The sequence below is a fragment of the Panthera tigris genome, chromosome D1 (genome assembly GCF_018350195.1).
Source record: "Panthera tigris isolate Pti1 chromosome D1, P.tigris_Pti1_mat1.1, whole genome shotgun sequence".
Classification (NCBI taxonomy): domain Eukaryota; kingdom Metazoa; phylum Chordata; class Mammalia; order Carnivora; family Felidae; genus Panthera; species Panthera tigris.
The window spans coordinates 58,149,860-58,175,940 of record NC_056669.1 but is presented as its reverse complement, the minus strand read 5'-3'; the positions used below and the strand labels follow the sequence as shown (position 1 = coordinate 58,175,940).

Genomic DNA, 26,081 nt, shown 5'->3' with positions numbered 1-26,081 from the left:
AAATAAGAATTGCAGCCACTCTGTTTCAACACACAAATTATCTTCCATCATTTTCTTTTAATTTTTTTTTAATGTTTATTTGAGAAAGTGACAGAGCATGAGCGGGGGAGGAGCAGAGAGAGGGAGACACAGAATCTGAAGCAGGCTCCAGGCTCTGAGCTGTCAGCACAGAGCCCGACGCGGGGCTCAAACTCACAAACTGCAAGACCATGACCTGAACCGAAGTCACATGCTTAATCGACTGAGCCACCCAGGTGCCCCGCCCCCCCATCATTTTCAAAAATATGTTTGTTGAGCTGTCAATTTGTATTACAGGATTATTAAAAGAGTGGTGTTTCTTTCAGTAAAATGAATCATGCTTCCCTCAATAAAGATGCTGATTTTCACAATGCTGGCAAGATAGTTTATCTACTTGAAGTTATCTTAATTATGAATATAGGTAATGACAAAATATGATAAACACATTTCCCACTAAATTTAATGTTCAAAGACAAAATTATATTTGTCATGTTCTAACAAACAGTGTTAGTGTGCAATCATCTGAGGTTGACTGGCTCACCCTCAGACATTAACCATTAACCAGAGGTGTCAGTTAAAAAATCTATGTGAAATCATTAAAGTCAGTAAATGTTACAATTCAGTAGAAAGACTATTTAAGAATTTCTACTTCAATGATTATAATTTGACTAATAAACTTTTAAGACCCTTGTTTTTTCATGACAGTATGTGTAGGTCATAGGTTCCCCCACTAAAGGAAAAAAAGTTTGCATTGCGTTAGTTCCAGTTATAATTTCTAGCTGAGTCAAAGCTCTAACAGCCTTAAAGCAGGAAATCCAAAAGGAAATTCCATCATTAGTTGCTGGGGCTTGGTAACTCAATGGTTCTTTGAAACAAAGATATAAAAGTTCTCAAACTATTTACTATAATCTTACCTCATATCTTCAAGCAAATCACATTCTGCTTGATGTTTGGCTTGAAGTTTTGTCATCTGCTCAACTTGAGTGTTTTTCAGTTCTTGTGTAACTTTCACCTAAAATATATCATACATTTATGAAGGCCTTACTGCAACCTTAACAACAAAATAATTAAGCAAAATACTTAATACTTGTCAGAATATAGAACTCTTGCTCACTTCTGTAAAGGCCATAAATCCATTATTAGCCACCTTATTTTGTTCTACTGACGATACTTAATGAGAAAACTAGGCAAATAACCTGAAAGAGGTTAAATGAAAGTAAAAGAGTATAAAAATTACACAATGAATAAGTGCAAAATAAGCTTCCAGTCATTCCATTTCATGCACAAGCTCAGTACACATGTAGTAGATCTTCTGAAGAGTTTTACAAGGCCCCTGTCTTCTATTTCTTCCAAAAAAGACTTAAAGATTTCAACCACCAGGGGAGGTGAGCTGAGTATAGATGGCAGAAGGGAGTATAGGAATGCCTAATATCTAAGGACCAAAATTTACACAATCATGAAATCATATGCATAAATTGACTACATAAATTATTCCATAATGGCTGCGAGAAAGCACACTGTCTCTCAGGATGATGCCCTCCACTCGCTGACAGCCCATCAAATCACAATCTCTTTCTCACAAAGGAGAAAGCAAAAGTGACCTTCCAGCATATGCAGTGCTTTTAAGCCACCCCAGCAAGCCGGTCCCCGTGGCGGCTCCACTTCAAACAGAACAGCAAATGCAAGCTGGCCAGTGCCTCTCGCCAGGGTTCCAGGTTACAGTGGGCCTGGAATCCGCCCCCCCAACCAGAGCCGTGCTAACCCGGAGGGGTGGGGGGTACATGTGTGAAAGAAAAAAAGACTCACTTAACTGGAGAAACCCGGATTAAGAAAGAGAAAGAAGCAGACACGAGCGAGTTAGGTTTGTCCACGAGGGGAGGACAGAACAGCCTTCTCCACCCAATGCCCAGAGTAGACACTAAGTAACCATCTGCAGGATTAAAAAGACAAGGACACAGCCTCAGCCCCTGGGAACGCTGGGGAAGAGGACAGTGAAACAGTTCTCGAAGGGCGCTAGGGGGAAGCGGCTGACACGCCGGGAGCACCCGTCACTCCCACCCCAAGCCCAGATCGCCGTGCACACGCCACGCACTGCCCATTTCACGCTCTCCGGGAGCAGCACCACTGCCTCAAGGCCCCCTAGCTGGAGGGGCGGGGCAGGATTGGGGGTGGGGGGAGAAAGGCATAATTTCTTGTTTTCCCCTGGGGTGGGGGGCGGTAACTAGTCCAACTTCTCGGCCGCCCCGTGGGAAAAGCAGGCCGAACCTTACGGCTAAGACTAGAAACAAATTCCCTGAAAATTTGCAAACGGACGAGGGTGGCGACAAGCAGCTGGAGGGCTCAAATCAGGCACAGACTAAACAATCACACAAGCACAGGCTCTGCAAAGCTGCAGGGGCTCCCCGCCTCCCCTAGGTGCAGCCCCGAGAATGCACTTTGCAGCGAGCAGCACTGCCATGCGCGCGCGCACACAAATGCACACCCGAAACTCTGTGAAATGTCTAGGGGTCTCCAGTGCGGTGGAAGGGACGAGCCCGGGTCGCCCCTCCGTCGGAAAGACACCTCATTCGCGTGGCCCCCTCCTGGAGCCGCCGGCAACTCGGTGACAAGCCCGAGGCGACGGCGGTCACGGCCCCTAGCGAAAAGGGGGAGGGGACGCAGCGGGTCGCCCCAGCCGCGTCCCTTGTACACATCCCTCCCAAACCCCAAAGCCCCCCGGCTGCACTCTCACCTTCCTCGGCGGCGGCTGCATGATGCTGAAGGGACATCAATCCTCCCCCGACGGCGGCGTCAGCTAGGACGAGGAGGTGGAGGGCCGTGAGGAGGGGAGGCCCCGCAAGCGAGTCTGTGTGTGTAAGGAGAGCCTGAGAACGAGAACTCCCCCGGCAGGGAGCAAGGCCGGCGGGCGGCTGACCCGGGTCGGAGGGCGAGTGTGAAGAGAAGGAGGAGGAGCGCCGGGAAGGCCTGGGGCTCGGACGGCCCGGGGGGTGTGTGAGGGGAAGGAGGCGGAGACCGCAAGGGGGCGGGGGCCCTAGAGCTGGGGCGCAGGGTCTCCTAGCTCGCCGAGCGGCTCTCGAACAGCAGCGTCGTCCGGCTCCCCGCCCGCCGGCGCCGCAGCTCCTAGCAGACGCGGCCCCCCGCCCCCACTCAGGCAGCCCAGCCCTCGCAGGGCCCAGCGCCCCCGCCCGTCCCGGGGAGGTGGAAGGCGGCGCCGCGCTCTCGGCTTCGGCTCCTCCACTCAGGCCGCGGGAATTTCCGGCCCCACCAAGTGGCGCAGCGCCCCGCTCCGGCGGCGGAGGGGACAACTCAGTCCAGAGCTGGGTTCGAGGGGCCGGGCCACACTGCAGGGAAGGAGCGTGGCGGCGGCGTGGGGCTCTGGATCTCGGCGGGGGGGGAACTAACGGATCGGTCGGGGAATAGAAGGGATAGAAACGCTAGCGGAGCACGAAAATCCCCCCCCTCTCTCCGAGAGTGGCACGTTCCAAACGCCTCTTGTCCTCCCTCCCCCACACTGGGAGCCAGACGGGGGCTTCCCGCGCGCTTTCCCGCCAGCCGTCCGGGCACGCGCCTGCAGTCGGAGCCGCGCACGTGGGCGGGAGAGAGCTCCGCGCCGACGCACGCGCACAAGCCGCCCCCACCTCCTACAGGTTTTTGGGCCGCAGCGTTTCTGTGTCCGTGTGTGTGTGTGTTTAGGGGGACGACGCTCTGAAGTTTTTACCTTGGGGGCGGAGGGTAGCATGCTTGTAGCTGCAGGAGAGTTCTGTTTTTTTCCTTCTTTTCGGTCCTCAAACACCCCTCTCTGGTGAGCGAATGGGTTAGCCAAATAGGCAAGCATGAAGGGGGCGAGCGTGGACAAGTCCTTTCTCAGCGGGCCGCAGGTGTCTGACTGTTGTGGGGGCGGGACAGGGGGGTGTCTAGTTGCCTTGCAAAGGAGAAAGTGCTCTCTGGTGCGGGGCATTCAAGTCAAAGAACACGGACTCTCTGCTGGAAGGGAACCTCGAGGTTGTTAAGACCAGGATCCCCAATTCACAGATAGGGAGGCTAATACCCTTAGAAGAGGGGAGACTTTATGTAGGTCACACAGCACGACTACACTCTATGGGTCATAAACGTGTGCCAATGATAACTGTGAGAAAAAGTAAAGGAGGCAGCAAGGGCAACGGAGGGAACTCGTGTCTGGGAGTCAGGACCTCTGGATCTCAGTCCACTCTGCCTGCCTCTATGTAGCTGGGTATGTAGCTCCACCTTCCTCATCTGCCAGTGAGGCTGTTCATCCACGCAGCCCCCTCCCCACACATCAAGACCATCTGGGGGTAGGGTTTTCAGCCTTTCTTGAGCTGCTTAGAAGAATGAAAATACCTCTTCCGGAGCCACATGGATGTGCGAAGAGTGAACTAGATTGCCCCACAGTTTTATCAGAAGTTGGAGTACCGGACACCTGTTCTCAGAAGAGTAGTCAGGCAAAAGAGGAAAGTGAGGCCTGGAGAGACCCAAGTATATTGCCCAAGGCCACAACTGGCGAGAAATTGGTTCAAGATGGAACTTGAACCCAGGTTGTTCACACTGAATTACCTAGATTCTTGTACAAGAAGGCTATGCATGAGCTAGATTGTGTAGGAACCAGGAAATCAGGCTTGCGTTTTCTAATTTCCTTGAGGCCATTCAAAAGTCAGCCCTTCACCAGAGTCCTCAATTACCATCAGGGAACGCCTGGGGCAATGGAATAAGTGGGTGGAGACCCAACTCCCCGACAGCTGTGGGGCAGCAGCTAGAGCCCAGGCAAGAGGTAGCCAGGCTGGGCTCCAATCTCGGCTCCAGCACCAATTAATTGTGAGGCTTTGAGCTAGTCAGTTTCACTGCTTTCAGCCTTTACTTTCTGGCTTGTAAAATGGGGATATAATACCAGCCCCACAGGCTTGTATTAATAGAATTCCTTCTACCACAGGCTCTAGCACATAGTCGGTGATCAATAATTGCTTACTGATTTATCATTCATTCAAAAAACATTTGCTGCGTCCTGCTTTGTGCCAAGCCTTGTGCCAGACACTGGGAATACAGATTCTTAAGAGCAAGACAGAATCAGCCTCAGCCTTCACCAAGGCTGATTTCCAGACCAGCCATTCCATGCATGTTACTAAGATAGTGGGGGTGGGGTGGGGAGTGGGTAACAGTGCTTTCCTAGACACAGTGTTATGCACACAAAGGTGCTTTACAAAGATTTGCTGGATCTTAGTCCTGGGTGCAACTAGTCTGGCCCAGAGATTATCCTCCCTTCACCTCTCTTTTATAGAAGTGAGGACTAGGGGTATAAAATTGCTAGATGTTATGAGATTCGGGATCTAACCTCTACTACTGATATGCTGGGCCTTCTCTGAGCCTTGGTCCCCAACCACAGAATAAGGTAAGTGAATGAGCCTGGAACTTAGTAGGCTCTTCACAGATGAAGTACAACCCTGGGGCTTTATTTTATGGGTTTAGGAGGGCATCCTCCACCTGATTTGCCATTATTCTAAAACCAGGAACGGCATTGACTTTCTGAGATGATTTTCTTTGGAGGTGTAATAAATAACAGGCAACACCAGATGGACTTACCTGCTGGGTGCTTTTTCAAAAATGTGGTTTAAAACAAGAAATGTGTTTAACATTTACTAAATGCCTTTCCCAAAACCCCAACTTTCATATTACTTTTCTGGGCTAATCTTCACTATAATCCTGTGAAAGAGTGTTATTTTATTCATTTTACAAATGAGTAACTGGAAGCTCAGTGAAGGTAAGTGATTTGCCCTGAAGTGATGGATTTGGGACCAGAATCCAGTTCTCCCATTTGCCTCTTGTTCAGGGAATTGAGAGTTCACCCAGGAAAAATGCAGACTCAGGAGGATACAACCGTATATTCCTAACTTCACAGGGATGGGAAAGGGATTTCTGTGACTTATACAAGCCTGACTTAAAATGTACCCCTTTGAACCAGGCTGGGAACTTCCAGAGCCTTGCTCCTGTAGTGCAAGCAAGCACTGTGCTACCAGATGTAAGATCCCTTGACACTGTTTGGGGGAAATACCACAGAGCTGTCCTGTGACCACAGAGCAGCATGCGTTATAGCCCCAGAGACCGAACTGGGACTGGTCTCAGCTGTATTTAAGGAAGAAGGTTTTCCAGACCAACCTGCCCTTAGAAGGGGTGAGCTCCCCCATCCCTGGAGCAGTGCAAGTAGATGCTAACTCCCTTCCATCAAGGAGGCCACAGGTGGGATTCTTACCCTAGGAAGGAATTAATAACAGCTACCATTTATTTTGCCTCTTCGATGTTTCAGGGATTGAAGTAGGCATATTATTTACATTGTTTCTAACCTTCACAACTTCTCATGATACATATGACCCCGTTTCACAGATTTCACAGACTAAAGATCAGAAGTGAAATGACCAGCCCAAGGTCACACAGCTAGGACAGGAGAGCCAGGCCTGGCCCCTGGCTTCCTGTGATTCTGAAGCTATGCTCTTCCTCCAGCATGCTGCTGTACAATCTCCCAGAAGGAATGTGATTCTAAATTTAAGTGAGATCCAGGATTAAAAGCTGACTAGAGCAGGCATATGAGTGAGCATTGAAAGATAAGCTATCCCAATATTCCACAGAACTCCCAGGGGAAACTGCAGGGATACGAAGTGTGCAGCAGCCCTTGAGCATGATTAGAATGTGAATGGCACCCCACCACAGTTCAAAGTGGCCACCCAGGACAGATTGGCACTCCACCCAAGGCTCTAGAGATGGTGGCCACCATCCCATATGCCCAGACTGTACCAATGCACTTCCCACCCTCCTCACAGCTAGGGTTCACAGCCCTCACTCCATTTCCTGCTGTCTCATTATCTGCCACTCACATTGGTTCAGCCTGCTGGGGAATACCTATTAGCTCATCCAAATGCTAGCTATTCCCTGTTTGAGCCCCACTGAGGCTAGCTGATGCTGCTGTTACAAATAATGCAGTCTGTGGATCCTATCCCCATTACCTCCCTTCTACCCTAATCACCTTTCTTTCCCCTGTACTTCCACTCCCCACCCCACCCCCCCCCACACACATATCAACCTTTGCTCCTGCCTAAACTAATTTCCTCAACACAGCCCTCTGGTAAACCTGGTATGGGAGTATGCCCGTCTCCTCCATTAGCTCTCAAGACAGAATCACAGCCTGCTGGAATGACGTCTCAAGATCAGTGGCCAGCAGAAGAGGACCGGGGCTCTTCCTAGGACACAAAGTGAGTTTGTGGCAGAACTAGACCTTGAATTCCATCCAACATCACTCAACCTCAACCAGTCCCTTATTCTGGGTTCAGTCATAAGCAGGTCTCTGGGATGAGACCCAGGCCCTGCACTCCAGGAGCTCCCAATCTCAACACACAGACCAAAGATCTCAGCAGTGTGCCCCGAACACACAGGGCCCAGATTCCACCAGGTGGTGACAGGGATCTAAGGCCAGAGATGGGTTCCTGAGAGGCAGGCACTGGGACAGTGAATTATCTGATCAGCCTGTGCCAGGGAGTGTTACAACTTGGTGGGGATGGGAGGGGGGGTGAGAGGACAGCCAGTCCCAGGGCTATAGCAGGAGCGGACAGTCACATGGTTTTGATATCAGGAGGCAGGCAACCAAGGTTCTAGCCCTGTCTTTGCCAGGCACTTTGTGAATGTGACCTTTTGCACATCACAAATTCTGTCCTTCCTCCTAAGGAGGTGGTACAGGTTAAGTGAAATAACAGGTATGTGATCTGTAAAGAACTGAGGAGCTATGTAAGCTAGCGACTGCCTGCCTTGGGATACATCAGGGAAGGCTGAATGACCACTTATGCAGGACACCAACGAGGGCCTTCCCACTGGGAGCTGCACTGTGATTACAACTCTGGGAAACTTGGACCCATGGGTAAAACAGTCAGGTTTGGGAGGAGGGTTGACATCAAAGGGATTGGGGGTCAGGCAAACCTGGGCTAGATGTTTGGTTCCTCTTCCGCCTAGCTTTGGGTTCTTGACCGAGTTCTGAAATCTTTCTTCAACCCAGTGCCCTCGTCCTTACAAGGGGAATAATGACTTTTGGCTGGGTTGTGGTGAGAATTAAAAATGGAAATGTTTATATAAAATGCCTGCAACTGTGCTGGCCCACAACTGTGAGTTTCCTTTGTATGCGCATGTGTTTTCCTTCAGTTTCCCTTCATTTTGTTCTGGTTTTGTTTGTAAATTTAAAAAGCAAAACACAAAAAGAGAAATTCCCATGGGAGGGGGTTGAGCCCAACTACAGTCCCAGTTTTGCCCCTGACTCACCCATGAAGACCTGGGAAGTCCCTGGCCCTCCCTCCACCTTCATTTCCTCATCTGTAACACAGGGGCTTCACCAGGGAGTTTCTTCAAAGCCCAGCCTGGCAGCTTGAGATGCTACTCCTTTGTGAGTCCCTTCCCTGGAGAGGACCCCCCCAGGCCGAACCGGGGCAGGGGACAGGCAGTGACCAGGGGAAGGAGATGGAGTTGAAGGGGAGGAACAGCAGGATTGGGAGGTGGCAGGTCTACAACCACTGTGTGCTGGCCTGTGAAAGGAGGAGGCCCCACTCAGCTTAGGAAGCCTGCCACCTATTTTCCCATAGCCTGCCCAGTTAATGCCAAAACAAAACACACTTGTCTGCTCCATGCTGGAGGGCAGTGGGCCAAAATGAATGTCCTGGAGGGCTGGCAGATGCCCTGGCATCCTGCCTCTCCTCCCTGGGCACCCGCCCTTCCCCTGTCTGCAGCACATCCACACACCCGTGGCCTGTGGCCTGGGCGAGCTGAACACCACCCCCAGCCAAAGCTGGCCCAGGGGGCGGAGAGGAGCTTCCTCAGGACCTGCACTTCCCCTCTCAGTCTCAGGGCTCTTAAACAGACACTCCCAACACCTAAAGCTGCCTGTCTTTCCAGTCCGGCCTTGGCCCTGAGATGTGATCTAATTCTTGCCGTGCTGCTGTGGGCAGAGCGCATGGCATCAGAATGCTGGGAGCTGCTGTCAGGCACTACAGGAGGGAATTCCCTGGCTCAGGAAAGCTCTTCCCGTGGAAGGGAGCAGGTGGTGAGTCTCCCTGAAGAGACAGACACCGCCAATGCTATAGGCAGAGCCAATCCTGGGATAAGAAGCATCAAATCCACCACCCCCACCTTCTCTCTGATGCTTGTCTACGCTGGACACAGTAATAATAATAGCTTATACTTTATAATAGTTACTGTGTGTCGGCATTCACATAAATAATTTAATTCTCACAACAACTTTGAAGTAGGTACTATTATCAGCCCCATTTTACCCTAAGGTCATTCAGCCGGTAAGTGGCAACCTGAGATTTCTACCAAATTCATTAGGTCCCTGGGCTGTGCTGTTAACTGCTATGCAAATCTGTCACCAGAAGATGGTATTCCCTGTAAAACCCAAATCCAAACTTGGAACGCGGCAAGATGTTTGCACTGGTATCCTAGAACCTAAGCATTTACCCAGACTCGCCTGAAGCTGAGAATCACCAAGGGGTGCTTGTTTAAAACACAGGGCCCTCCTTTGAGGATTCAGTAAGTGATGTGGGAAGAGGCAGTGCCTGACATGTGGAAATTGCCCAAAAAATAAAAAATAAATAAAAGTATTTGTTAAACGAATGAATGCCCTGCCTTCTCTGAGTCTCCATTCATCTCTGAAATGGGGTTTCAGTTCCCCACCCTGCTCCATCTCTAAGTGCGGCTGTATGTGGAGCCTGTGTATCTGTACCAGCTTTGCTTGGGCATGAGGAGTTGTTTACAAGCACACCCACTGGCTCCTAATAATAGCTGTAATAACAATAGCTAACATTTCTTGAATGCTTATGGAGTACCAGGCACAGTTCTGAGGGCTTTGACTGTGTTAACCCACTGATTCTCACAACACCCAATTATTTAAACTTTAAGGATAGAGAAACTGAGGCTCAGAGAGGTTAAGCAACTTGCCCATGATCACACAATTAGTAAGAAGCAGGATTTGAACCCAAATGGTCCTACTCCAGTGTCCAAGGGTTAACTACTCTGTCATAGTTTCTGGACACACCCAGCCCCTCCTCTTGGGAACTGGGCTGCCACAGTTGGGCCAATGGTTATTGTAGTATTCAGGAAGGAGAGAATGGAAAATTAAACTAACAGAATCAAGATTTAGAACCCCCTCACTATTGTTTGAGCCTGAATAAGAAATTCCAAAGCACAAGGGCACCTGGGTGGCCCAGCCGGTTAAGGGTCCAACTTCAGCTCAGGTCATGATCTCACAGTTTGTGAGTTTGAGCCCCATGTCAGGCCCTGTGCTGACGGCTCAGAACTTGGAGCCTGCTTCAGATTCTGTGTCTCCCTCTCTCTGCCCCTCCCCTGCTTGCGTGCACGCTCTCTCTCTTTTCTTCAAAACTAAATAAACATTTAAAAAAATTTAAGAAATTCCAAAGCACAGAATCAAAGTGCTATAGTAGTTCCATGTGGGGAAGGCTGCCTCTATCTGCAACAGGGGACCCCGAAAGGCTGCCCTGGAAGGGGTCTTAATGCACAGGAGGTAGACACTCCCAGGAGAGCAAACAGCACCGGCTGGATGGGCTGAGCCATGTTTGGGAACAGTCTGACTATCCCAAGAAATGAGCCTACAAAGGTGGACTGCAGTCTTGGGTCTCCCACTTGGATATTTGCTCTAAATTTTTTAAAGCAATCTTCCTTTATGATGTTTATCACGCTCTGTAATAGGCATGTGTATTGCCCATCTCACCCATCCTGTCAATGCCTCCATCCCCACAGATCTCTGGAGGAGATCTTGTTTGTCACTATATCTCTAGCACCTGGGACAAGGCATGCTGGATGGATGGATTTGAAGGCCTGAAGTCCCAAAGGTTTATCAGCCATGGAACATTAAGTGTGGGAAGCCAGGTCACAGAATAGAAGGCCCAGGACAGCATCTTAAGGAAGGGCGTACCCAAGGGCCTGTACAGGCCTGTCTTCTGTTCATATTCAGCCCTCTGTCCTCATACACTGCACTGGGCCTGTGACCTCACTGTTACTCCTCCCAGATGGTTTGTGAATGTATTGACCATAAAGGAGAGGATGGGCAGGTCTGAAAGACAAGGCATCTTGGGCTGGGTCACACTAACTCCATCACCTTTCTTCCCACTTGGCACTCAGCTTGGGGTCTTGGTTAAAAGCTCAGTCAAGTTTTTGGGGTTGTTCTTTTTTTTTACTTTTTTTTTTAATCTTTATTTATTTTTGAGAGAGAGAGAGCATGGAGAAACAGAGAGAGAAGGAGACACAGAATCCAAAGCAGGCTCTAGGCTCTGAGCTATCAGCACAGAGCCCGACGCAGGGATCGAACCCATGAACCACGAGATCATGACCTGAGCCGAAGTCGGACGCTCAACTGACTGAGCCACCCAGGTGCCCAAAAGCTCAGTCAAGTTTTAAGTCAGGCTGACCAATTTGAATTTTGGCCCTGCTACTTTCTAGCTATGTGGCCTTAATTGTATCATCTAGTTACTGCATACTCTCCAACATCATCTCACATTGGTCCTGTGACCCTGGGCTCAGCTCTCATTCTCTCTGGGCCTCCGTCACTGTGTAAGTTGGGATGGTCACTCTTGAGGCCCCCATGGCTCTACCGTTTTCTAGTTCTGTAACAATCAAGACTAAACAGTGTTTTCTAAGTGATAACAAAATGAATGTAAAGGTGAAGCTTGGGCTTTTCTCTCTGGGGCAACCAGAAAAAGCTTCTCCAACCCAGCAGTGATCACAGAGAAATAACTGGGTTAAGGCCATAGGCATCATTCAGATATTGCATCTGTGTGACAATTTTTCACACCTCTCTGGTGTTAATCGAGACAGTTAATCTCTATTTGTGCCACCGCCCTCCCCCTCCCAGACCCTTGGCCTTGCACTGTGTCCAAGGAGGCTGGGACATTTGGGCTTCATCACCAGGACCCCTTGCCAATTGAGTTCCACTTGGGTTTGGACAATACAATAAGAAAACAGGACACCAGAGGATGAGAGAAGAGGAAGTTTGGGCTATTTCTCCCTCTGCTCCTTTCCTGCTTTGGTGCTTTTTCCACTTCCTTCTTGATCCTATTCCTGCCAGCCAGCCCTACTTCTCACTGGGCTTCAGTAACATGATTCCCACCCCTCCTTCAGCCCTCATCTCTGGGTAGGTGCTTCGCCATCTTTCTGTTTGTTCCTTTTCACCTGCCCACACCTCAGTACAGCAGTTCCTTCAGTAAATCTCTTCACTCCAACCTTAGAGGTGAATTGCTTCCTGCCAGCCTCCTGACTAACCTAGGACCCTCCACCTGGATCTGCCTATTTGACTCATAATTCAATACATTCCTTAGAACAAAGAACCAACCAGCCTAGCCCATAAACAGCCCTCCCATGTGCCTGCTCTAGGGGAAAGCATGTGCAGTGTGGCTCCTTTGGGACCCCCAGAGTCTGATTCTGACCTACTGTCACTCCTAAAGAACTCCTGTGGGCAGAGCCTGATGAGAAAGGGACACCTGCACCAAAGTAACATTGACTGGCATGGTGAACCAAGACCACAGAATGAAACATGACGGAGCCTCAAGACGGAGCGTGGTCACATCCCCACTTAGGCAAGGTGGGTGGCAGCGCTATGGGAATCCAGGAACCTGCACTGCTCAGGGAAGGCTCCCTGGAGGGCAGGGCAGAGCCTGGTCAGGCACCATAGGGTGCTGGAAAGGCAGAGAGAGGAAGGAGGAAGAGTTTAGCTCAGGAGAGAGTTGAGCAAATGCTTGGCAGGAAGAAGTGGGATTCATGAGGGCAGGAGTGAGGGCCAGGGACTTGGTGGGGCACACCACGTTCAGTAGCAGACTGCCCCCCTTGGCGTCCCTTGGGACATAGCCCCTTCCTTACCCTGCACTAGCCTGGATCAGGGCTCCCACATTCCCTCAGGAGCTATCCCACCTTCCTCTGGCTTGAGCTGCCTGTCACCCTAATCCTTTCACTTCCTTTGCTAACCACACCTGCCCAGACCACAGCCATAGCAGGACCTAGGTTTCAGTTCTCATTTCCTCAACATCTCTGTAAGTCTCCTGAAAAGTTTCAATTTCTCAACAGGGGTTGGGTCTGACACTGATCTAGATGCCTCCTTATCATCATTCCTGCCTCTCCCCCAACCCGGGTCCACTGCCCTCCTAGCAGCAAGAGCAAGCCTTCTAATATGCTATTTTTACCATGCACGCCTCTGCTCAAGACCCTTCTATGGCTCCCCCTGCCCTATAAAATAAGCCCCACATTCTAACATGACATTCTAGGCCCTTCACCTCATGACTCCTGCTAGCCTCCCTGACCTCATCAGTTTCACGATGTCAGACACTCTTTGTTCCAAACACAACATGTATATGCATTTTTCCAGAATTCATCAGGTTCTTTTAGCAACTTCACACTTCTGAATGTGTTCTTCCCTCTGCTTTCAGCCTTCTCCCCTTTTCTCTGCCTGATAAACTCAAATTTGCTCTTTAAACCCCAGGTCAAAAACCCACTTCCTCCTGCCATCAGGTCAAACTTAATGCTCCTTCACAGACTTGTTCAGTTATTGATGACAGCACTATGTTCCGGCTGACTAGACTTCTATCTAGTTATGTCTTTCTCAACTCCCCCTTCTTTCAAGTCTGGCCCAGCTGGACTGCTGTTTTACTACGTGACCTTGGGCAAGTCACTTTACCTTCTCTGGAGCTCTCCCTGGGCCTCCAGGCTGGGTTAAGTGCTCTCTGTTGAGAGTTTTTCAGCACTTATATGTATGTTGATAATCATGATGTATCCCATGATTCTGTAACTATCTTCTGCCAGACTATGAGTCCCTTGCTGTCAAGGAAACCTGCTAGATTCCTTGTAGCCAAATTGTCTCTGTATTCCCAATGCTCACCATTCCAGAAATCCTTATATGGCACAAGCAAATTTAATCCCGATTCCGTTTTTGCAAGTATGGAGACTGGGCCCAAAGAGGCACAGAGATTTGCCCAAGCACATGAACCGGTTTCAGGGCTTTTTCCTCTGCCCTCCCCCAAGTCCTTGGGCCAGCCTACTCTCTGGACCAGAGAGCGGGCCAGCACCAGGCCTCACCTGTTGCTGTCCCATGGGCTTTCAAGGTAGAAGATACCAGATGCTCAGTTTTACTTCCTTCCTGGCTGCAGAGTGCTGAGAGCAACTGTCAGATCTCAGGCACTTCCGTTGTACTCAGAGCCAAGCTTCCTTTTCACTCCTTCCGTGGGTAGCAAACAAACCAAGGGCCACACACAGCCTCTGTGCCAGCTCCTGGGGAGTTCTGTTTCTCCTTAGGGGCCAAGCCCAGCTTTGTGGTGGACTCTCCCTAAAGATAGTCTCTAGCCTTGGAGTTTGTGGCAAAAAAGCCTCGTTACCCAAAACCCTGGAATATTGGAGTCTGGACCTTGATGAAATGTCATATGACCTGCATGGGTTGGGGAAGTCTCACGTGAGGAAACTTCTACAGAATCATAAACTCTTAGAATCCTTGATGGAAACTATTCATTTTGCAGATAGGGACACTGTGGTCCAAAAAGGAGTTTTCCCAGAGCAGAAACCCAGTGGTATACCGGAGAGCATTTATTTGTAGGACAGCTTGAACTAAATGGTTCCAATCTGTGTTGCTCTTAAGTGCTTTTGTCAATGTAATACTGCTTTGTTTTTCTATCTCCCTTCTGCTGGCCCATTAGGTGCTTCTCTCTCAGGACCTGCTTGCAAGAGGAACTTCTCACCCCCAAGGTGGCTGACAGCTAACCTGTGAACTGTTTACAACAAGATCACCAAAGGCGCAATACTAATGTGTAAAATATGAGTAAATAGGCTCAGATCAAGTGCCTGAGGGACATCTTTGGGACATCCAGGAGCCTTTTATGCTTAAAGTTTGGTTTCTTTTCTTTATTATGATTATTAATTATTATTATTATTATTTAAATGTTTATTTTTGAGAGAGAGAGAGAGAGCAGGGGAGGGGCAGAAGTGGGGGGGGGGGGCACAGAGGATCCGAAGTGGGCTCTGTGCTGACAGCAGAGTCCAATATGGGACTCAAACTTACAAACCATGAGATCATGACCTGAGCCAGAGTTGGACACTTAACCAACTGAGGCACCCAGGTGCCCCCTTTTCTTTTTTACTAAGAGAGAGAGAGAGAACATGCAAGCAGGGAAGAGGAGCAGAGAGAATCTTAAGCAGGCTCCTCGCTGAGAGCAGAGCCCAGCTCAGGGCTCAATCCCATGATCCTGGGATCATGACCTGAGCCAAAATCAAGAGTCAGATGTTCAACTTACTGAGCCACCCAGGTACCCCTTAAAGTTTGGTTTCTGCAGTCTTTCCTCAACAGAGAGAAAAGTGCAGGGACAAAGACAGGGTTTGGGAATATATTTTCACTGCTCTTTATCAGTCTTTCTCCCCAGCTCACATTTAATCCACATGTGCTTGGAGGGTGCTTTTGGAAGAAAGACAATAATTTCATCTCTACTTCTCTCATTTTGGTAACTTATATCATCCCGAAGACAAGGAGGGTTCAACCCGCAGTCAAATTCAGAAATCATTTCCTCCATCTATTCTTTTTCTTACAATTTTTATTGGGCTCATGCCAGATTAGTGCTTGGTGTATGAAGATCCAACAGGATCTTGTCTTCAGGGGACTCACTACCTGAGGCCAGAGACAGACATGTAAAGAAATCCTACATTAGACTGTGTCATGTGCCCAGGTGAGACAGTGACCAGGTTTCTCGTGGAAGGAGGTGCTTTCCCAGGATCTTGAAGGATGAATTCACCGGAGAAGGGAGGGAAGAGCTTCAAGGAGCTCTCTATATTTCGACCACCAGAGCCTGCCATCAAGCAGACCACTCCTAGATCCGACTCCCTGGCTTCTGCACAACCTTTTGCCTTTTCCCCAGGCTTTATTTACTCACTTTGTTGGTCAACAAATCTATCGTGCTCTTCATCTGTGATGGTGCTATACTGGGCCCTGTGGACTCTTGGCCTCAAGGAAACCCCAGCAGAGACAATGACTACACAGTGTGGACAGGGTGTGTGTTGGGGGGAGGACAGAACTGGAGAGCCAGCAAAGTCACCTGAGCTATTCTGGGAGGTCAGGGAAGACTCTGCAGAAAGAGACTTATGACCTGAAATCTGAGATGTGGAATTTTCTTTGATCCTCCTGACATTCCTCTAAGGTAGGTCTTATTTTCTCCATTGTAGAGGTGATAAAAATGTCAGTGCCTTACCCAAGATCATATGGTTAGTAAGTGGGGTGGGGAGTATCCACCCCTGGGGCACCCAGCAGTGGAGTCAGAGGGGAGCACCACTGGAAGGCTGGGCCTAGGGAAATGGAGGGAGGTGGGATGTTCAGAGGCATGGAGGGAGGAACAGAAGCTGAAAGTCCGGAGCTGGGTGAAACCAGCAGGACATGCCATCTTCCCTACACACAGGGGAGCAGAGGAGGGGATAGAAATTCCCAACAGGACATCAGTTCATGGCTTCATAACAGCAGAGCTGGCTCAGTCCTTGGACCCCATCTCATTCAGCCCTCATGAAACTGAGGATCATCCAGAGCAAATGATGAGGACATACAGCATCACAGCGGCTGGCCCTGGACTGGAACCCGAGATCTGTCCCCTAGCCCAAGGCTCCATGCACAGCCCTGGCTGGCACTACATCATTTAATCTAATCTACATTTACTTATGTGCACTCTGGATCAGACACTCTTCCAGGCACCATGGGGACCATAGGGATCCTCCCCACCTCTGCTGTCAGGGGCTTACAGGAGCTTAGCTGGAATGGGGAAGTCAGATCCGGTTTACAGATTCCATGCAGCGTATAAGAAGTAGGGTGGCAGCAGACATAAATAGAGTGGTAGGGAGTGTGGTAGGGAGGACACTAGTGTCCAAGTGTCCTGGGCAAGTCCTTAGACCTCAGTTCTCCCATCTGTTCCAAGAAGGGACTGTACTCAACAATGTCTGAGGTCTCTCGGTTTAGGCAGTCAGGCCTCTACCCATGCCTGCCTTGCAGGGGTTGGGTGGTGGGCTGGGTGGTGGGAGCAGAGGAAGTGGCTTGAGCTGCTTGACCCATTACCAGCAGAGAAATCACAGACTCAGCTCTCAGACATCTGGGAGGCGTTGGGCAGCTGGAGTATTTTTAGAAGGCCAGAGGCAGACATGACCGGAATCCTGGGCGTTGCTGAGCCAAAGAAGCTGGGAGGCCAGCAGAGGGTAAATCAAGAAAGGTGGCCCCAAGTGCTGGTTCTTACTTCATCAAGGTCAGCTGGCCTTCCCTGTCCCTGGAGGCCAGTGCTCAGGCCTGTTGTGTTCAAGTTCTGGTGTCCCTGAGGTGCCATTGATCACTGATTGGCTTCCTTCTGGGTAGTCAGGTGCAAAACTGGCCTCAGGGGAAGGATGTTTGTCTGCAGCACTTGCTTCCTTTAATTCCTTCAGCTAGCTGAGTGCTTTCTGTGGTCCAGGTGAGCTGCTGGGCCCTAAGGATATGGAAAGAAAGAAAGCAACCTGGGAGGCTCAGTGCTCAGATTCCTTAAAGAGGTAGGGGTGGGGGAGGGACAGGGGCACAGACTGTAATAACACCCTGAGATCACTCTGGCAGAGGAGGACATGTGGCTCTAGGGGAGCTTGGAGGAGGCCTTTTGGCTTCCCGGGCCTGCAACAAAGACCAGATGATTATCTGTGGACAAAAATGTAAGCTGCAAACTAGGCGGCAAGCTCTGGATTAAAACTACAGGGTGATTATCAGTCTTTTCTAGAGCCATACCTTTTCCTTTTGCATTATTTCCGAAAAATGATGTCTCAGAATTAGAGTAAACGGTAAGATGATCTTTTCAGCTCTGGACCTATTACCATGGCAGCTCTAACAAACAGATGCTCCTGCCCCCTTCCCCTCAACACATTCCCACCAGTCCCTCCTGGCAAGTCCCCTCCATGATATTACAGATGAAGACCCAAGACCCAGAAAGGGGCATGTCCAGCTCAGGATCCCTCAGGAAGGACTCTGACCTCTGTCTAGAACCTGCAGATGTCCACGTGGTCAAAACCACAGGAAAGACACTCCCAAGCCCCGTCACAGGGCAAGGGCTGAAGTGTGGGGTGAGCAGAGGGCAGGAGTCCAGCCCCACACTGTCCAGTCCCATCACAACGGACTCTGCAGTTTAGACCTGGCCTGTTCCCACCCCCTCCCCATCTGTTCTTCCAGCCCAGCATTTCTCAAACAAGGCTCTTCAATTTCTTTCTTTTTTTTTTTTCCAGGCTCCTCAGTTTCTTGAGGGTTTCCAGACTTAGTCATGAATGTCTACAAATTTTCTACCTGAATATTTATCTATTTATTTGAGAGAGAGAGAAAGAAAGAAAGAGAGAATCTCAAGCAGATTCCATGCTCAGGGTGGAACCCAATATGGGGCTCGATCCCAAGACCCTGGGATCATGACCTGAACCGAAATCAAGAGTCAGACACACACTAACTGAGCCACCCAGGCACCCCACTTTCTGAATTTTTAAATGTAGTACCTTCAGTTTAATGATAAGCTAAACAAATTAATAGGGTATTTTGGCTTAGTTGGAACGCAGGGCATCTAATAAAAGAAGCTACTCTGAGTGTCAGTGCCTGTGTCTGGGTTTATCAGCAAACGAGTGCCAAAGAATCGCCTAAAGTGACCACATTCGATTTCAGTGCAGTATCTGAAGCTGACTTACTAAGTCGGAGATTCACTGCTCTACTAAAATGCTTATTTCTTTCCTGCAAGATTCTGGACTCTGAAGAGAAAAACTTCAGTTGGGGTCAGATGGCCTGGGTTCTAATTTTGTGTCTGTTCCCAGCTCACTGAATAGACTTGAACAACTCCTTACTTGAGTCTAGGTCTGGGTCTAGGTTTCTTCACTTGTAAAATGGTTAGTTTGGGTGAGAGTCCCCAGGGCTCCATCTGGCTCTCATGTGACAGGATTCCAAATTGTGATGAGCTACCTTCTTATCTCCACCCAGTCCCCCAGCCCCTACTCCCCACCCACCACATACCACACCTACCCCCAGTGCAGCCCTGGGCTGCTGGGTGGAGACAGAGGCAGAGAAGTGGAGCATCCTAGAAGGCAGGTATCAGGCAAAGATAAAGGACACAGCCCAAGGGGGTTTGCAGGTCATCAGGAAGAAAGATACTAGGCCAAAGAGAGCTCTTAACAACCAGCCAAAGTCTCAGCTAAGACATAACCTAAAAAGCCTGGAGACTTCTTCCAGGGTGGTGGGATTCCACATCCTGGGCTCCTATAAGGCCTGGAGCTTAGCTTTCACTTGTGTGGGGTTCTCCCCTGAGGCTCCCCAGCAGGCCATACCCCATCCCACCCTATTCATCCCTCCATCAAGGGACCTGAGCCACCCTCTCTTCTCCCTGCCCCCTTCTCTGCTCACACTGGGGCCTCAGGGCACAGGGTTCCCTAGGCAGTGCTGAAGCTACCTTCTCTGACTGGCCCACCTTCCTCCGTCTACCCCTTGGACCTGCCCATCTCCCATAGATTGCCTAGATTTCAAATTGGGAGCCCTCTCTGTCAGGAAGCCTTCCCAGATCCTCCATTCAGGCAGGGTCAGGGCCTTCATCCCTCACCCCATAGTCTGTATTAACCTCTGTCTCTGTGGCTGATCCATTGTGTTTTCTGCCCATCTCTCCCTCTAGACTCTCTGCTGCCTGTGTTAACTCAGACATTGTGGAGATGATATTTTAAAAAATTGCATAAAATGACATAAAAATGACATAAAAAAAGCTAAGAGCTTTTTAATTTAACAAAATTTTTCAGAAATCAGCTCTATGCTGGGCACTGCTTTGTGACAAGCTGTGCTCAAGGTTAACTCTGGCCCTCAGGCCTTTTTCATCAGAGTTGTTCTAGTGTAAACTTGCTGTTTGCCCCCCCCCCCAGGGCTGGGAGTAGGGGGTCTGCCTTGCTTGGTAGAAGGTTCGAAGCTCTGTCTCTAGGCCAGGGAATTTTAAGTCTGGTGGAGCTGCTGGAGTAGGAGGAAGTGTCTGCAGGCCCCCTGACCTTGGGCCCCAGGCCTGCCTGCCCTCCAAGTCCATGTTCACCGGAGCCTTGGCGGGCTCTTGGTAGTTTGAGGACTGGATAAATGAATCTGGGCACCCTATTGTCCTGACCCATCAATTTGTCCTGTCTTGTCATCCTTTACCTGAAAGGGTTTCCTGGGGACACAGGCTAGAGAAGTGGGTGGGAGCACCGTCAGATGGGAGAGGAGAACAGAATAAGGTGGAGGAGACCAAGGGCGGGTATATGGGTAGGGAAATGCTTGGGGGTAGGTGAAGCATCCTCACCAGACCTAGACTGGAAGTGGCTGCCTCTTCACCTGGATGTGGCACCATCCTAACTTTCAGTAACTTGATCTCCATCCCAGCCCACCTGAAGAGGCTTCAGAGCCCAGAGGTCATAGGTCATCACTGCCCAGTCCCAAGGGGGTCTGTTCTTAGCACCCCAGCCCAGCGGAAAGAGCACTGGGCAGTGAGTCAGGAAAGTATATGACTTTGGGCAGAAGACTCACGTCTTCTCCGTGAGCCTCAGTTTCCCCATCTGTACAATGAAAAAAATGGACTTTGTAACCCCTAGAAGCGCTCCAGTCAGGACAGTGTACAGGCGGGATGAAGTAGAAGAAATTGTCCTTGTGTGCAGAGTGCTGGCTTGATGCTCCCATATCTCTCATCCCATCTAATCTCACAGCCACAGAGTAAGAAAGGAATATCTCTGCCCAAGTACAGCTAACAGAAGTGAGGGCACAGGCTGCTTTGACCCCTTCGAAAATCACACCTTTGGGCAAGGAGGGCCTTTGAATTGAAGTGAGGCTACCAAATTTTTGCTCTAGGCAAAGAAGGGTGCCTTGGATATGTTTTGTTTTTGTGGTAAAATATATAACAAAAAATTACCATTTTAACCATGTTCATATGTACGAGTCAGTGGCATTAAGTACATTTATGATGTTGTATAACCATCGCTGCTATATATTTCCGGAACTTTTCCATCATTCCAAACAGAAACTCTGTACCCATCAAACAATAACAATAACTCTCCGTTCCTCCTCCCACCCCGGTGCCTGGTACCCTGTTCTACTTTCTGCCTGTTCTAGTACCTCATGTAGGTGACATCATCCTATATTTGCCCTTTTTTTGGTCTGGCTTATTTCACTTAGCGCAGTGTTTTCAAGATTCATCCCTGTTGCAACACATGTCAGAACTCCCTTCCTTTTGAAGGCTGGATAGTATTCCATTGTGCGGCTAGACCACATTTTGTTTATCCTTTCATCTTGTTTTCATCTTATGGCTCTTGTGAACATTGCGGCTATGAACATGGGTACACAAATATCTGTTTGAGTCTCGGCTTTCAATTCTTTTGGGTATATACCTAGAAGTGAAATTGCTGGATCATATGATAATTCTAAGTTTAACTCTTTGAGGAACCCCCGAACCTTTTTCACAGCAGCTGCAGCACTTTACATTCCTGCCAGCAATGAGCAAGTGTTCCAATTTCTCCTGGGGACACAGGCCAGAGATACTTATTTTCCTTTTTATTATTTTATAGTAATAGCCATCCTAATGAGTGTGGTTGGCCTGAATTTTTTTTTTCTTAGCAATTTTAGCTTCCAGAGTCCTTTTGTCAGAGAAAAAGTTACCCAAAGGCTACGTGAAGTCTGGGTGAGGAGTTGGCAGTGGTTAACTGGGGACAGGAGGGGCTGGTGAAGTATATGCCTGTGGAGGGTGCTCACATGTGAGACTACTTTCTCTTGCTCCTTCCTTCCCTGCCCTGCCCCACCCAGAGGTCCTTAAGGTCTTTATGAGGAACCTGGTGACACAGTGTGAAATGTCCCTGACTCATGGTCACTGAAGTCACTTCCCTCCTGGGGTTCGAACTGGAGGAAGCCAAGTGTAACAGTGGCAGGAAGCTTCTCATTTTTTGTTCTTGGGGCAAGACTTTGCCAACCACCTTGGAGGAGGCCCTTTCTGCTTTGGCAGTCACTTGAGGCTATCAGATGTAAATAGGCCCTGGCAGAACAAAACAGGACCTTTGTGGTCTGATAAAGTCTGCCTTTCCCGGGATCCAACGGGATGCAGAGCAAGGGAGAAAGGTAATCGTTTTTAGGGGACAGAGGAGCTTCCGGGTACAAATGGAAGAAGTCCCAGCCCCTGCCCTTGAGAGGTTCAGAATTGTTCGACTCTCTCCCAGGATAACCATCCCCAATAAGCACCACTGGTCAGTGAGAAAGGACCCTTGGATCCCCAAGAGGAATTCAGTGGTGTGGGAAAGGAGGCTTATGCTGGTGACAAAACTCAGCTCTGCTGCTGAAGACCTAGAAGTCCCTTTGAACTTTCCTCCTGGAGAAAATTGCCTGAGCCCAGGAATGTGAATGAGAGCTGGGGCTTCAGAGTAATGCGGTCAAGGCTGTTGGGGCTTTGAGCAGGGAGGTGGAGCACTTGGTTGAAATGAGCTAGCCCCGAGGGTTTTGAGCAGTCCTATGAAGCAAGAGAAAAGGCCCCCAGAGGGGAAGATTGGACTTCCTTTTGATAAGATCTTGGAGGATCTCAGGCAATTAATGGGAGAAAAAATGTGAGCATAATTTATGCCCTGAGCTGGGGGAGTGACCATACCAGTTACACATAGTTCTCAAGTTCTTGGCTTCTCTAGCTCCCCAGAAGTGGGGCAGGGTGAGGGGCACCAGGACGAGTATTATGCCTTTCTGAACTCAGGCCAGCTCAAGACGACCCGGGGGAATAAGAAGGGAAGTTTCTGGGCCTCTCTTTGCACTTTGGTTCCCTGCAAGTCCTTCTCAGATACACTTCAAGAGCTCCCCAGCTGTTCCTCATCCTCTGTATTCTACCATGGCCCCTGCCTAGGACTGTATCCCAGGACCTCACTCAAGTGCTCGGGTTATTTTCTGTTCACACCCCCTTTCAAAATGTATCCAGCTTGTGCCCAGATCCCTCTGAATCTGACAGGGGCACTGAACTCAGCTGACAGACTAAATTGACTTGAGAAGTTGATGGCAATAGTAGTTGCTTAATCCAGCCAATAGAGCTTCACAGATATCTCTTCCCCTATTCCATTCACATTTTACCGGGGATCTTACTCCAAAACACAAGTCTGAAAAGTAGACTGTTGGAATGTACTACCTCATTTTGCAATTGTGCAAAGAAGGTGTGATTCCATTGGTGGGATTTTAGGCACCTTGAAAGGATGTTTGGGAAGATATTTTCTTAATGAATAGGCATCCTCTGCTAATCCACAGACAGTATTTTCTGCCTACAGGTGAGGGGCTAAACAGGCTAAGCCCCAGGTGTGACCTTCATTTCCACTTCTCTGGCCAAGATGCTAAATTCACGCTTCCCATGAGTCCTGAAGCAGGTTTTACCAGTCACCATGGCCATGTGCCTGGACAATCAAATATGCCTAAGATGAAATCTTGATTATGCAAAAGGACTCTTTAGCCTGCAGTATTTTCCAGGCCCAGCACACAAATGAAAACATTTTTTTTTTTTAATGTGTATTTATTTTTGAGAGAGTGCAAGCAGGGGAGGGGCAGAGAGAGGGAGACAGAGGATCCGAAGCTGGCTCCACACTGACAGCAGCAAGCCCAATGTGGGGCTTAAACTCACATACCACAAGATCCTGACCTGAGCCAAAGTTGGACGCTCAACTGACTGAACCACCCAGGTGCCCTGAAAACATTTCTTCTTGACTACACTTAGAAGGAAAAGAAAGACAAGCAGGATAAAGGGCACAATAAGAGGACAAAGCAGGAACCAAGGAACTGAATCTGAAAGGCCATCAAATCTTCATTCCATCAGCTTGTTCATTTACACTTTATATTTGCTAATTCATTGTTTCAACGAACCAATCTTCACTCAAAGAGTGAACAAGTCTTCATTCAATCAAATATCTCTTATTTACTGGAGCATCTAGTCAATTTCATTCATTCATTCATTCAATCACTTTCTTTAACAAGTCAACCATCATCCATCCAACAAAGTACTAAGTTGTCTTTCAGTCTTCATTCATTCAACTATGTGTCCCAAATATCAAAGCTCAGGGCTGGAAGAGACCTCAAAGGCCACCTAGTTCAGCCAATTTAATCTAGTAGGAATCCTTTCCATTGCAGCCTTGTCAGGTAGTCACCTAGACTCTATCAAGCACCTCTAATAATGGAGAGCTCACTATCTTTAAAGGCTGCCTGGACAGTTGTGAGAAGCTTTGACTGGGAGAAAATATAGCTCAAGCTCCCTTGTAACACTCATCTTGTTTCTGTGCTGCTTTCCAGGCCACCCAGAACAACTCAGCTCCCGTGCGCATCAGCACAGAGTACATCAGCAGGTACAGAAGAAGATTGAAGATTGTGTCCCCTGGGCTCCTTCCTTTCCTCACCTGGCTGTAGTGGGAAATGTTCCCTCTTTGTTCCCATCTCTCTCTTGTGGTCAGACAGGACTCACTTAGTCTAGAGCTCTCTCCTGGTTTGGGGAATGGAATGGGAGGTCACATTCTACGTGTGATGTGATCAGCTCTGTGGTAAGGAGACGATCACCTCCAGTTCTGAACAGACTAAGCCCTGGAGTGTTTCTCATGCCTGCTATTTTGCTGAAGGGGTCTCCCCTCATCCTGTTCCACATCCCCATCCCACTTTCACTACAGCTGAGCACCCTAAGGGCAGCTGGTCCATGGACTTGCTAAGACCTCAGGGTTGGCCTGACCCAAAGCTCCGCCCAAACAGTGGCAACAGGGATTAGGTGGGCCAGCCAGTCCTTCTCTGAGGTCTGAGGACAGAGTTAAGCCACTGGAAGCAGATGAGGCAGGAAGACGGAAAGAAGGGAGTAGGTAGATACTAGAGTCAATATAGGCCACGAGAAAGCAGAGGCCGAGGGAAGGAAATGATCCACTGCACCAGTCAGGTCATGAGAGCAAGGGTCAGAGACAAACTGACCGATTTAAACAGAAAGATCATTTCTTCAAAGGGACTGTCCGTAACTTGCAGAAACTGGTTTCCAGTTACAGGGTGATTTAGTAGGGAGGTATATATTTGATTCTAAAGAATTATAGCACATGACAGGAAAACATATATTTGTTTCAGAAAATTTAAAACTTCCCTCCCCCCTGGCTTCCAAGGAAGACACATCCAGGTAGTTGGAGGGTTTTGGGTTTGCTGAGAACAAAGTATTGTTCAGGATCACGATGGCCTTTCTTATACCAGATCACAGCCTCCTTACATCAAGGGTAAGGAAGAGAAGCCCAGAGCAAATGGTGCTACAAAGAAGACGGAGGTAAGAAAGGTGGGCATAGAGAAGACCCTGGAGAGGAGAGAGGCCTAGGGTCACTTGGAGGGACAAAGAACTACTTGATGCAAAACCCTTCTCCAGCTCTAGACCAAATCTTCAATACAACATCCATTTCTCACTAGAGCCTTGTGGTGAAGACAAACTCTGGGGTAATTAAGTGCCGAGGCTTGCTCCTCCAGGCAAGGCGGTCACACCTGGACTGCATTTTGAGACACTGCCCAGGTTTTTGATGGTAAATTCAATTCTCAGCTGGAATTCGGTTTCAATCTTTACCCTAAATAAAGAGCCAAATGTACTACATTGTACCTAGAGTTAACAATACAGTATCGTGCACTCAAAATTTTGCTAAGAGGGTAAACTGCATGCTAAATGTTCTTGCCACTATAAAAAATAAAAAGCCAAACATGCCTCTCCCTCCCCGTCTCTGCCAAAGTGTCAGTGTAGGCTGATCCAGCCTGAGCAGAGATGGTCTTGGAATATTACCTCGACTAAAGGGAATTTGTGATTGTGAAGTCGACGTTCTGGCATGACCCAGGATGGATTTTTCAGAAGGTATATTAATCAGGATCCCTTGTTTGTTTGTAAATCATGGGAATTCATTTCTAATACAGTAAGCAAATCAAACAAACAAAACCCAAAGACATAAAAGGGAGGGTGGAATTATTGGCTCACAAGAATGTGAAACCCAAGAATACAGCTAGCTTCAGGAATGGTTAGATC

The 26,081-nt window shown here is 48.9% G+C and overlaps 1 protein-coding gene across 3 annotated transcripts in view; it reads right to left on the bottom strand.

Moving 5' to 3' along the window:
* The window catches only part of FCHSD2 (FCH and double SH3 domains 2), a 296,241-nt gene extending 281,676 nt beyond the window's left edge, over positions 1-14,565 (bottom strand). Inside the window, exons 1-2 of one of the 3 annotated variants that reach the window (XM_042959277.1) lie at positions 14,134-14,565; positions 933-1,030 (exon numbers count right to left, since the gene is read on the bottom strand). In XM_042959277.1, coding sequence (XP_042815211.1) covers positions 933-1,030; positions 14,134-14,148 — 113 coding nt within the window. In that variant the 5' untranslated portion in view covers positions 14,149-14,565. Of the gene's footprint in view, positions 1-932; positions 1,031-2,749; positions 3,437-14,133 lie in introns of those variants that run through there. The other 2 variants (XM_042959278.1, XM_007080887.3) reach the window with 2 other exon arrangements.
* Between the last annotated feature and the right edge of the window lie 11,516 nt (positions 14,566-26,081).